Source organism: Acanthopagrus latus, chromosome 16 (genome assembly GCF_904848185.1).
Source record: "Acanthopagrus latus isolate v.2019 chromosome 16, fAcaLat1.1, whole genome shotgun sequence".
Classification (NCBI taxonomy): Eukaryota; Metazoa; Chordata; class Actinopteri; order Spariformes; family Sparidae; genus Acanthopagrus; species Acanthopagrus latus.
In genome coordinates this window covers 3,604,695-3,616,764 of record NC_051054.1, presented here as the reverse complement: position 1 = coordinate 3,616,764, position 12,070 = coordinate 3,604,695, and the positions used below count along the sequence as shown (strand labels likewise).

The 12,070-nt window shown below is 44.1% G+C and overlaps 1 protein-coding gene across 1 annotated transcript in view; it reads left to right on the top strand.

The window, feature by feature from the left end:
- The first annotated feature begins 2,333 nt into the window (after positions 1 to 2,333).
- gfra4a (GDNF family receptor alpha 4a) overlaps positions 2,334 to 12,070 on the top strand; it is a 134,006-nt gene continuing 124,269 nt past the window's right edge. The window contains exon 1 of the mRNA XM_037071382.1: positions 2,334 to 3,262. Within this exon, the coding sequence (XP_036927277.1) occupies positions 3,205 to 3,262 (58 nt within the window). The 5' untranslated portion in view covers positions 2,334 to 3,204. The remainder of the gene's footprint in view (positions 3,263 to 12,070) is intronic.

The window sequence follows — 12,070 nt, the reverse complement described above, 5'->3', positions numbered from 1 at the left end:
ACGTGCCAATCTGGCGACTGAGCCATCGATCTTCCAGTTCGTTGATGACTAGCTCCGGAGCCTCAGCTTCTCCTCAACGATTATCTATCAAAAATCTCATTAGATTAATATATTGTGAAAGTACCAATAGTCACCCCTACGTTACTGTCACAATATCAGTATCACAATATTATTTTAGGTTCATATCACCCATCTTGGTTTCAGGCGACATATAAACAGGAAAACACATCATTAAGCAGCTTCTTAAAACATGAGAAACTGGAGCTTGATGGAGTGAAGCCGACATGATGAAGTGTTGCTGTCAATGTGCCATCAAGCTTAAAGAACCCTCCATTATATAATAAGTTGTTTGTAGGTCTGCACAATATGGATTTCTTTCAGTGGACGCTGATAACCAGTAATTACCTACTTCTCATCGCTGATACCAAGACAAGCATAAATGTTTCTTTCTGCAAAACCGCAGACAACTTCAAACTGAACATTTCTTTATGTTGCAGTTTTTTCTCTCTCTTGTCACATCACAGTGCATATGCACTGGTTAGGGTTAGGGACAAGATCAGGGTTTGGTTGTTTTGCTCACTATGATTACAGATGGAGATGGACTGACATGCTCTGAAAACATCCTCCTCCCACGTTCGGTACACATGTCACACTCAGACGTATCATACGTACGTTATATCCTGGTGATTGTGAAGCTAACCAACATCGTGTAAACTTGTTTGGCGAGGACCTGAATGTATCTGATGTTCATTTATATGTTAAATCACCAAGAACTGCCATCAGACTGTACAATGCACACATAACAAAACACAAAACACACACATAACTGTTGTGTTCTTATTGTTTCTGTAGATGACAATATAAATGCCCATCTATCTATCTATCTATCTATCTATCTATCTATCTATCTATCTATCTATCTATCTATCTATCTATCTATCTATCTATCTATCTGAAACAGGAAACAAGCAGATATATATGTACACTGCAGGACTCTGTTGCTCTATAATAATAATGTCACCTGATAGCAGTGTCAGGTGTGCATAGAATGTATCACTGAATGACCAGTAACTCTTTATTATTATAATTTATTTCAATAATTAAGTTTGACATTATCAAACAATGGCTGCAACCGCAGAAACCAGGCTGACATTTTAGCAGCAGACTACTGCTCAGTGTGGAGTCTCTAAATAGTGGCAAGAGGCAGATTTCAGTGAATCACGCCACCGAAAAGATTTCAGCATCTGAAAAGCGAAACAACTGTTCCACCTTCCAGTGTGTGTGCAACAAATGTAGAATGGAAAGCTGTAGGATTAATTTTCTTTACGTCAACATGTTGTTAACAGCGAGTAATTAAAAGTTGTCTTCAGGGCAAGAGACACAAACCTGCAAATGTAATGAATGTTTAAAAGACGCTTGAAGACACAAGAGGAGTAGAAGTCATGAGGAGAAGCTGCTGTGGCTCCACGACACAAATCCTTCCAGAAACATCTCTCCTCCTGCAGCATCTTTTCCTCTAAACCTTCCTGCCGTCTCAGTATGAGCAAATCCTGAGAGGAGCCGGCTGCCCACTCTCCTCTGGAAAGAATAAAGCGCTGGAGCAGAAGTTTGTAAGAGTCTAAGGTTGCGCAGCTTCTTCTTTGGAAGCTGAGTATGATCCAACCCATGTTTTCCGTGAGTGTCAGCCTTTTTTTTTTTTTTTTCTACATACTGCACAAACAAGGTTTTGGATGAAAGTGTCCCCGAGATGCTGTAAAACACTCCAAAAATAAGCTGGAGGAAGGCAAAACAACTCCCAGCAGAGACGCCGCTCAAAAATTAATTTCTCATCCTCATCCAGAGTTTAACAGCTTGAAAATAATTCAGGCTTTGACCAAAAAAAAAAAAAGCTGCACCCGTAACAGCTGTCAGTATGAAGAATTTAAATATTCTCCATGATTTATGGAGGGGCCGCTCCTTCTTCTCCAGGCTCTGTCCAATTATTCTGGAAGCAATGGAAAACAAATTTCTTACAGACAAAAAAATAAAACGAGGCAGGTCTCAAAATAATAATAATAGTCGCACTTGTCTGGAGTGTCAGTCAGGCCCAGTGTCCCCAAAACCCAGATCAGGGTGGATTATTCTTTGTTCTGTTGTGAGAGGAGAGACAGCAGGAGCACATTAGACAGCAGGTAGCCTCAAACAGCCATGCTGGCTGCAAGATGGTCTCCTCGTTTTTACCATTAAGAGGCACAGACACTGTGAGTCTGCCTGGTTTTTGTTGTTTTTTTTTTTTTTTAACTGTCTGCTCGTCCTGCTGCTGTAGGGCCCCGAAAATATCTCCTCAACTGCCTCAAAATCAATGATTCCCATGCAGGTTGACTGTGGTGCTTTCTCTCTCCCTCTCCCTCTCTCTCTTTTTGGAGAGGGGGAATAACCTACTTTCGGAGAAGTGTGGACACGCTCTACCCACCCATACAGACTATGCACCATTTTACGCGGGTTTATTGTTTCCATTTTATGGCAGTATGAAATAGCCTATCGATTTAACTTGTCCTATTTCAACTTTGGCCAAGATTGGATTTTTTTTTTTTTTTTTTTTTGGTATTATTTATTTATTTTTTTTTATGAACGAGCTGGGCTGGGCATCTCCGGCCGGACCCGCCTGGGAGCAGAGGATCACAGGGACTGAGTGAGTCGCAGGTCGGAGTGCGCAAAGCAACGCGCCCCTGTGATTCATCCGCAGTTAGCAGACGGTGCGCAGGTGGAGGCGAAGAGAGGAGAGGAAGCAGCCGCTCAGGACGGACGGATGAGACGGTCAGGGGATGTTCAGCGCGTAAGATTTACTCCACCTAAGGAACGAACTGTTTTTTTCCCTCCCTCTCTCGGTGCATGCCTTGATTTTTTTTAAAAAAAAAAATTTGGAACCCACCAGCTTGATCTGGCGCAGCTGTAACCTCGTCTTGTTTTCTCTTCTCCACGACAAAGAAAAGTTTGACTGTTAAAAAATGATGCTCTGCTCCGCTCCTGTTTTCTCATGCAATGCTGTGGATTCCGGCGTCAGCCTGAGTGGCCAGTCATCACTTGAGAAATAGCTGCGAGTCTTTCGGTCTTTTCTTTTTTTTCCCCCCTTCCCTTTTGAATTTCGGTGCCAATCTTCCACAAACAGAGGGCTTTTTATTCTCGCGCATCATCGCTCGCCCGGGATTGCGTCCATTTGAATTAATGTCGCACTCCATAATGGACTTCCTCGGACTGTACTTCTTGCAGCTGGCTCTTATTGGTAAGTTGAACCAACACTTCGTATGTGATTCCGTGTGGTTGAACTTGAATGAATGCGTTTTTTTTTTTATTGTGCGGGTGGATGGCTGGTCGCCGCAGCTCCTCTCTGATTCTGTTTTTCCAGCTTCTGTTTGTCAAAGTTGCATGATGAGATTTTTTTTCCGCCTCTTTTTTCCTGCGAGATCAGCCAGTTGTGTAAAGGAGAAGTGAGGCACCACAGGGTCCCGGACAGATCAGGGACCGCTGTGTGTGTGTGTGTGTGTGTGTGTGTGTGTGTGTGTGTGTGTGTGTGTGTGTGTCTCTTTTTTTTAACGACCACACAGAAAGACCGCAAAATCTGATGTGATGTGTGACTGACAGTAATGAAGCGGCGGTTCTGTCCTCTCAGAAGACGCTCGCATGTCTTTTTTTCAGGCTCATAGAGCATTTTTTGTGTTGCCCTGCGGGCAGCAGCCTCTTTTTACATCCCCTGTCTGTTCAAATGATGTGAGAGGAGATTATGAAAGGACAGAAAGCCTCAGAAATGTTTGTGCAACCAGAACCGCCGCCGCATCCGCATCCGCCGCCGGTGCCGCTGCTGCTGGTCCCCGGTTCCGTCTGCGAAAATGCCAACGCAGACAAGTGTGTGTCAAAGTGTTTGAGTGCGCGTGCACCAGCATGTGTGCTAACAAGTGCGCGTGCAGATGCGTGCGTGCCCTGTGCACCTGCCTTTGCAGGTGAATTGTGCTCTGTGTGTGTGTGTGCGTGTCTGTGCGTGCGTGCGTGTTGGGGGCGGAGCGCAGCTGCAGCCGGTGTGTGAGTCGTTCGGTGTGTTGGCGTGTTCAGTGTGTGCGAGCGCATTTGTGCGTGTGTTTGTGTGGAGAATGAATAAAAACTGACCCTAACAAGAATCAGACCAAACAATTCATGAGCGAGGACCACACGCGAGCGCGCACGCGCGCAGCTTTCCCTCTGCCCACCTCTATTAATCATGTTACCTGTGCAGCTCTCATTGTGCCAGCTGGTGCCAGTCATCTCTAATGTCAGTGCTGTTTCTCGCTGCTCCCATTTAAAATTCATCTGTGGTACAAACTCTGACTTTTTTTTCTGATTGTGCTGCACTCCTGCTCTGCAAAAAAAAAAATAAAAAATCCCTCACCATGGAGAGAGAGAGAGAGAGAAGAAGAAGAAGAAGAAGGAAAAAAAAAAGCCCTTCCCGCAGAGCGAATGCGGGCTGGAAACAGGACGCACGGATGGAAGGATTTGTATTTGTGAGATTTATAGCGTCGATGATGACAGCTCTACATCTCCGACTCCATTTCCCTCTGCTGCAGCTGTGATTTCAGCCCCTCACGAAGCACATTGGAAAGCAGCGTTGTATGCTGGGGAGGGAGCACGCTGGAAACTCTGGTGCTCCCGGGGCAAGATGTGTTCCACCTCCTCGAACCCTGAACACACACACACACACACACACACACACTGTCCACCTCACTCCGCCCACAGAGAACGATGCTACGCTCCCCCTGTCATCCCTCACTTTTTCACATCATATGTAAAACCTGTGTCACTTCCCCGTGCTGTCACTCAAGACATGATCCGGGGTGGGTAAGTGAAAGCAGGATGTGGGGAAGTGAAGCAGTCAGTCCTGGTCTTTTCACCGCAGATATTCTCACCTTGTCAAATAGATGTGTCAAAACGGCGGAGAGTCTCTCACCAAGGGCCTCATGATCCCGTCCATCAGCCACACAGGGAGCCCGACGCAGAGAGGAGGAGGAGGAGGAGGAGGAGGAGGAGGAGGAGGAGGAAGGGGGGGAGGTGGAGGATCAAAGCAAGTGAAGCAGCTTTAGCCCGAAGGTTAGAGAGGGGAAGAGGAAGGTGGTCGGTTTGAATCCACAGGGGGGAAAATCATAGTAGGAGGAGCAAATGCGTCTTAAAGGGGCTGTCAGAAATGTTAGAACTCGAGTGCCCCTGGACGATCTTTGGGGAAAAACTGATAAACACAAATCGGAAGTTTGTTTTTTGCGACTGAATCTGAGTTTCCGGGATGTGATGGCGATTTCGCGGGACGGGATGTTCACCGAGTCGATCCACGTAAGACTGATATGATTCGTTTCTGTTTGGTCATTTAATTATTTGCAATGATCATTTTTATATTTTTGGGTGATGCACGTTCTCTGTCGTCTTATCTGTCATGCGGAGTATCGCAGCGCCACTTCATTTTTAAGTAGAACACCCAACATCATGAACAATGACGCCCCTCTTCGATTAATGGGTTTGCGTTTTGTTGTTGCATTCAATTAAAAAGCACTTGTATGCGAGAAAAAGTCATATTTACAATTGAAATTTCGAGCTTTCATGGCGCACTCAAAGGCAGTCCATTCAGCAGCATCTGCCCGAGTGTCCTTGAGCAGTCGCTTCCAGGAGTTTGTGTGTGCAGACTGGCTTAGCTGCACTTACGGGGACCAACACCTGATAGCTTACTCTCCCTATGAGGACATTTCGGTTTTAAAAGGACATTTCGTCTGCTATGTGTGTGAGTGTGTTCTCACGCAGCTCCCTCCTCTGAGCTCCCGCTGCGAATAAAAAAGATGCTCCTTTTGCAACTTGCCGGGCCGAAAAACGAGGCTCTGAAGATGCCTGTGGTGTCCGAGGCTGCGGTCTAATGCGTCTTTCTGACGGAGCGGATGTATGCAAGGTTAGTGTGGCTGTATTTCTGCATGTTGTTAACTCGCGGGGGTAAACTCATGAATTAACAAGATGGGGGGGGGGAATAAAGGCCTCTCTTTTTTTTTTTTTTTTACGTCAGATTTAAATTAGCATATTTACCGCTCAGCCTTTGTGATGCTTCACTGATTATCTGCCCGCGCGGCTCTGAGCATTTTGCAGTCATTACTGTAATTAGTTGACCAGGTTCATCTGCATATGATTTTTTTCTCTAAGTGGTAGGCAGTAAACGAACGCAGCCTACCTCGCCATTTACGCCACGGCAGAGGGTTTGTGCTGCTTTACATGTGGTGAGTTTTTATATACAGTAATTGGCCGGCTGGAAGTAATAATCATGAACATAAATGTCCCACTACTTGGGTGGGGGGGGAGTTATTATGGTTTTTCCCAGCATGCTTTAGTGGTGAATGGTTCGTCTGGGTGGCAGTCGTGGAGGGAAGGTGTGAACAGTTTGTGCATTAAGTGGCAGGACTGAAGGCAAACTGGTGCGGCTGTAGATTCATCAGAGTCCGGGACTATCTGGTCCGATAAAGAGGCCCAGCAGACTGAAAAGGGAAACCACTGCTGATGTTATATCAGTTTTGGATAACAGCTGATTATAAGCAATCTGTTCCAAAATGGTAGCTGCCATCAGATACACCCAGCGGGAGAACACGGTGATCAAACTGTTAAATAATTACCTACTGAAATGTGCAAAAACATGTTCGTGACGTTCATTTTGAGTATTTGATTCATTTGGGGTTTTTTTTAACACGAGAGTCAGACTGATGATAAAATCCCAAACAAACAAGAAACACTATTAATTAAACTAGGAATTAAAGGTCAAATATGATACATATATCTTGATTTATGCATCCAAAGTGTTTAAAAGCATCATCTGATTATGAAGAAACGACTGATATTATCATTATTCATCTGTTTTTACACCGTCAATCACTTCATACCGGCGCTAATCATGATTTGGCTGGTGATAATGTCAGAAGAAAGCGTTTCAAATCACTGATTGGAACTAAAGAGGCATTTTGATTTCATTTTTGAGGGCTCTTGAGCAAAGTTACCCAAAAGTAATTACACTGTTGAGACCGCAGCTCGGAGAGGAAGCCGACTGCTGATTACCATTCCTCACTAGGTAATTATTTACTGATTAACTTTCCAGTCCAGTTGAATAGATTTTTTAAAGTAGTCCTTCTGCACTTGGCTTCATTATTCAGTGCAGCAGAACGATCTCGTCTTTAGAAGAAAAGTATAGTTTCAGAAGCTCTTGGCTCTCGCTGGATTTCCTGGGTTGTTGTTTTTTTGTCTTTTTTTTTTTTTTCTCCGCAGCATTGTTATTTTTGCTCTGTTTGTCCACATTTCCTTCATCCTTCTCTCTCTGCAATAAGCAGTGTGTGAGCTCTTACATTTTCCTCCCAGCGTTGGCATCTGCACAACTTTGTCGCATTTAGATGTCAAGATTTTCCATTTGAGAAACAGCTCTTGAAGTCGAGCATGTGGCTTCATCGCTCCGCCGTCAGTGTAAAGAAAGTGGTCTGTCTGACTCCACGAGATGGATTTCTGTCTGTATGGTTATTGACTGTGAGCGCCAGATGGTGGGTGTGGACTTAAGAATCAAAGCTTTCCTCTGATGGTGGGGGACTAACACTGTTGATGGTAGGGATTCACCCAAATCCTTGTGCCAATACTGACCTTTCATAGCAGACTGGGTACCGGCCACGATCCGACTGATTAAATACAGTTTGTTTTCAGTGTTTTTGCTATCAGCAGCATTCATTAACTCACAGTGGGCTCCCAACTTACATTTGAGAGCCGCAGCAATGCCTGGTTGCATGATTTCAAGCAGATTTTTGGTATTGGATGGGGAAAAAGTTGGATCAGTGAATCTGGGATAGTTTCACTGATAATTTTAAAATATTTAGGCCGTATTTAAATTTCCACCTCTAGCACTGTGAGGTCCTGTGACCCCCAAGTGGACTCTCTTGAGGTCTGCAGAAAGTCCACTTGTGGTCTCTTGTAGATTGGATGATTAGTGGGTTTTGACAGCCCTCAGTACTCTGGGAACACGCCAGCAACGTCTGCAACTGGGATTGAATTCAAACTAGTGGGCCAAAAACTTCAGAAGGGTTGAAGAAAACACACCCCTGATATTATTATCCTGTAAAATGGTTGAATAACATCTCTCCTTTTAGCTCTCTGTTTCTACTAACGCCCCTAAAAAAGATCTCTCGGATGCAACATTTCCCAACTTCTAGTTTCTAAAGAGGTGATCACTGCATGTATGCACACAACAGCAGCAGAGATGAAGATGTTACATCACTAGTCGGGGCGTTCAAAGAGCCAAAATATGATCTATTTTTATTTTTGCCCTGATCCTAGTGAGGCTGGTTCTGAAACTCAAAAGACTTTGCATCAGTAATATTGATAGTTTGCCAGTCTGCTTGTTGTAGCAGAAGGTGCAGTGGGTTTATCAGAGCTTTTGTCAAAACAGTTGCATCTTGCGGCAGAGAACACAGTAAAGCACTTAGAAATCTACAAGAAGTGTGGCTTAAAAGAAAAATGATGAGCTAAAATAACGCGGCGGTCCAGTCGAAAAAGCAGCCGTTGCTTTATGCGGATTCATTGCTGTTATTTTGAACCCACACAGTAATTTGAGTTGGTGTCAGTGTGAGAGTATTAATTAATGTCTGTAAAGTAGAGTAAATGTTCAGAGCGTGGCGTGGGAGATATAATCACATGTATTTGAGAGTTTCGCAGGACAGATATTACCGTGCGGAGGGGACAGTGACACAGATCATAAAATGAACATTTCGCTCCGCACAAATCGCTTCCTAATTAACAACCACACACACACACACACACGCACACACACACACAGCGAGGCCTCTTGTGTATCCAAACCAAACTCCTTATGTCGCTCTCAGCAGTTATTCAGCCTCATCACTATGCTTTGTATGAGCGTGAATAATTTGCTCCTTGCATGTTTGGTAACCTTGAATTGTGACAGATAATATTATGGGTTTTTGCAAGTATGCGCTTTATGCATTTATTCTGACAAATCTGAAGCCCACCCCCACACCACCACCTCCTGACGCATGTATAATTCATACTCACCCTTTCTCTCTCTCTTTCTCACTTGCTGGGTTCCAGTAGCTGCTGCAGTTTCTGCACTGTTTCTTGATTTCTCTTATAGAGGATACTTCTCTGCGCCTTCAAGTTTTCTTTTTGACAGAGAGGAGCCAGAGAATAGTGTCGGAGAATTACGGGAGCAAACATATCAGGAAGAGGAGGATGTGAATGTGAATAAGCCGTGTGTGACAGCGAGAGAGGGGATTTATTTTTTTCCATGAGGCTGGAGCTGTCGTTGGGAATCTTACGGAGAAGGAGATATGTATCCTCTGTAGAGCGTCTGAGTTGTACTTTGGATCCCCGGTGCATCAAGTTTAGTGCGCTGCCCCGTTGAATTTCATCTACGCTCTCCTGATTGTTATTTATGCAGCACCTGTTGCTCCACATCCCAAAAGCAAAGATGGCAGAGATGTCTCGCACAATCTGCACCCGGGCGCTTTGAGTTTGCACACATCATTTTTGACACTCGATCCATCTTGTCTGATTGATTTGTTGATTTAATTTGTCAACTGTCTCCTCACGGAGATAACGTGTTGGCTTAGGCAGAAAACAGGAGGAACTCGGTCTTTCTAACTGTTATGACTCAACAGAAAATAGTTGAAACATAAAGTCAGATAGCTGCCGGTTTGTCTCATTGCTGACATTTATAGCCAGTTGTTCTTCGCCGTCTTACTGGCTTTCTCACTGCTCTGTTATCTCTGCCTCGAAAAGTAATACTGTACGTATAAAGAGCAGATGGAAGCAATTACAGGCCATCCGCAGGAAAGAAAAGAGCAAAATGGAGGCCCTAAGATGGAGATAAACAATCCCTGGAATAGAGGGAAATCAAACTGCAGCACTGATGCTGGTCATGAGGATTTTGTGGGGTGAAAACCAAAGTGACAGTGCTCCTTATTATGTTAAAACCCTGTCATTTCCACTGGCTTTTGTTGAGGGACGATTATGCCACAGAGACAATTACCCTGCCCTTGCCGTGCTGAAAGGATATGGCATTTACTGCCACTGTATTCCAAAGCCAGGCGTTTAACTTTGTGATGAAAAGGCTGCAAAATGGTCCGAGCTGATTGTGAGAAAGCCTAAAAGGCTGCAATTAATCAGAAGAAAAAGTTTTGTGAGCAGCGCAGAAAAGGTAGCGTCGAGTTGGCTCGACGGAGAGAATGACAAGTGGTAATGAAACAGACTAGCATGGCTTCAAGGTCCTTCATCAAGTGTTCACAGTACTTACTGTGAAACCTGTAAGAGTGTCTGTCAGTGCGCACCTAAGTATAAGGAACCTTCATTGTCTCAGTGCTACCAGTGCAAACCATTATCCACGCACACACAATAAAGGCTCTCTTATTACTCCGGCGTTTTATTGAGAGAGCTGCTGGAGGCGGCAATCACATTCTCATCTTGCACCGATGAAGTCAAACATAAAACTGTTGCTGAAGATCACGAGGACTCGCTTTCCAGACGCGTGACCCCGGCTGTCCAACACATCACGTCCTTATAGAGAGACACCCATGATCCTCAAAGACGTTTCTGTCATGTTGCCAGGAGAAATGCCCTCAGGTGTACAGGGAAGCTTTTCTTCCCCTCATATATAATTTGTGCTGTATATAATTCTGATTATATACAGCACGGAGATGATACAGTATTTGCTGATGTTAGAGTGCCTCTGCCACATTATAAGGCAGCAAGATGCTTTCACAAAAAATTGAGTTTTTTTGTTTGTTCCTGGAGATGTTTCAGCACCATACATAATTAGTTGGTTGCAGCTGTGAGCAACTCCTCCTTTCCCTTTCTGTGTTGCATTGTGGGGGAATAGGGTACATTAACAACACACTCAATAGTCATGGTCACGCTTCATCTCGTAGTTGGTTGTCTTGGTTCCAGGCCCGAAACTCTTTTTTTTTAATCCAAATGGTTGTTTTTTCACTCAAGTCAATTTGTTGATTGGTTGATTTGTCAGTAGGAATGTTCAGAAAGTACTAAATGGATTTCGAACGCTTCTAGGATGGAGGATGAGTCTCGGCCCAGAATACATCGAGATAAATGTTTGTTTATCTTGTATGTTTTTTGACACTTCCATTAATTTCTCAGGGAATGATGAATAGGAAATTCACGTACTGTACCGAGCCCGTTCTAAAAAGTGCATGGTCATTCTGTTTTGCTGTGTCACCCAAGAAGATGCCTAGTTAAACCGTCAAGAGATTTCTGCTGGCTCGTCTTACTTGTTCTGTTGGCATGGAGGACACTAATTCATTCAGAGGAAAGCTTCTCTCAGCTTATTCGCTGCAGACACTGACTGGAGAAAATCATCTGTAAGTTACTCAAGACATTCGGTGTCATAACTTTTTACAAAACTGCAAGGACAAAATGTTACACAACCCTTTCTGTTGTCCTTAAACTAGCTCCTTCTTATCATTTCACAAAAAGGAGACTGTTAGTCAGTTGGAAGTTTGGAAAATGACCGAACAGTTAAATCAACTGCTGCAAGATTTTTTGTTTTTGGAGCAATTTTTTATTTGGGCTCTGAATCATCTTGTAAAATAGGTCAAAACATCTGTTTCCCTGTCGCCAGATTATTGTCGCTGCAGGGTTTTACTTTGAGGATTATCAGGATTTGTTCCCAAAAGGCGTTTGTATCTTTTCCCTGAGTTTGTTTATTTAATGAAATTATAGATTCGTTTAATCGACTGACAGCTTATCATCAATCTGAGAGCCAGAAATATGAAAAAAAGATTCTTTCATGAGAGACACAATCTGGGAGCCAAAGCTTATCCATCTCCGCCTGTCACAGCTCATATTTAGGTTAGGTCAAGTTAAAGCAGTAACTCCTCCACGTGCCGTCTTACTTTTCCCTGACAGCCTTCAGCAAATGAGAGCAGACCTGCAGGAGGCTGAGAGGAAGGCAGAGATCCCGTCCGGAGTTGGAGTCTGAATCATGGTGACATCTTGCAGCCTCTTTTGTAGGGGCCCCAGGATCTGGGGAGCTAATTGG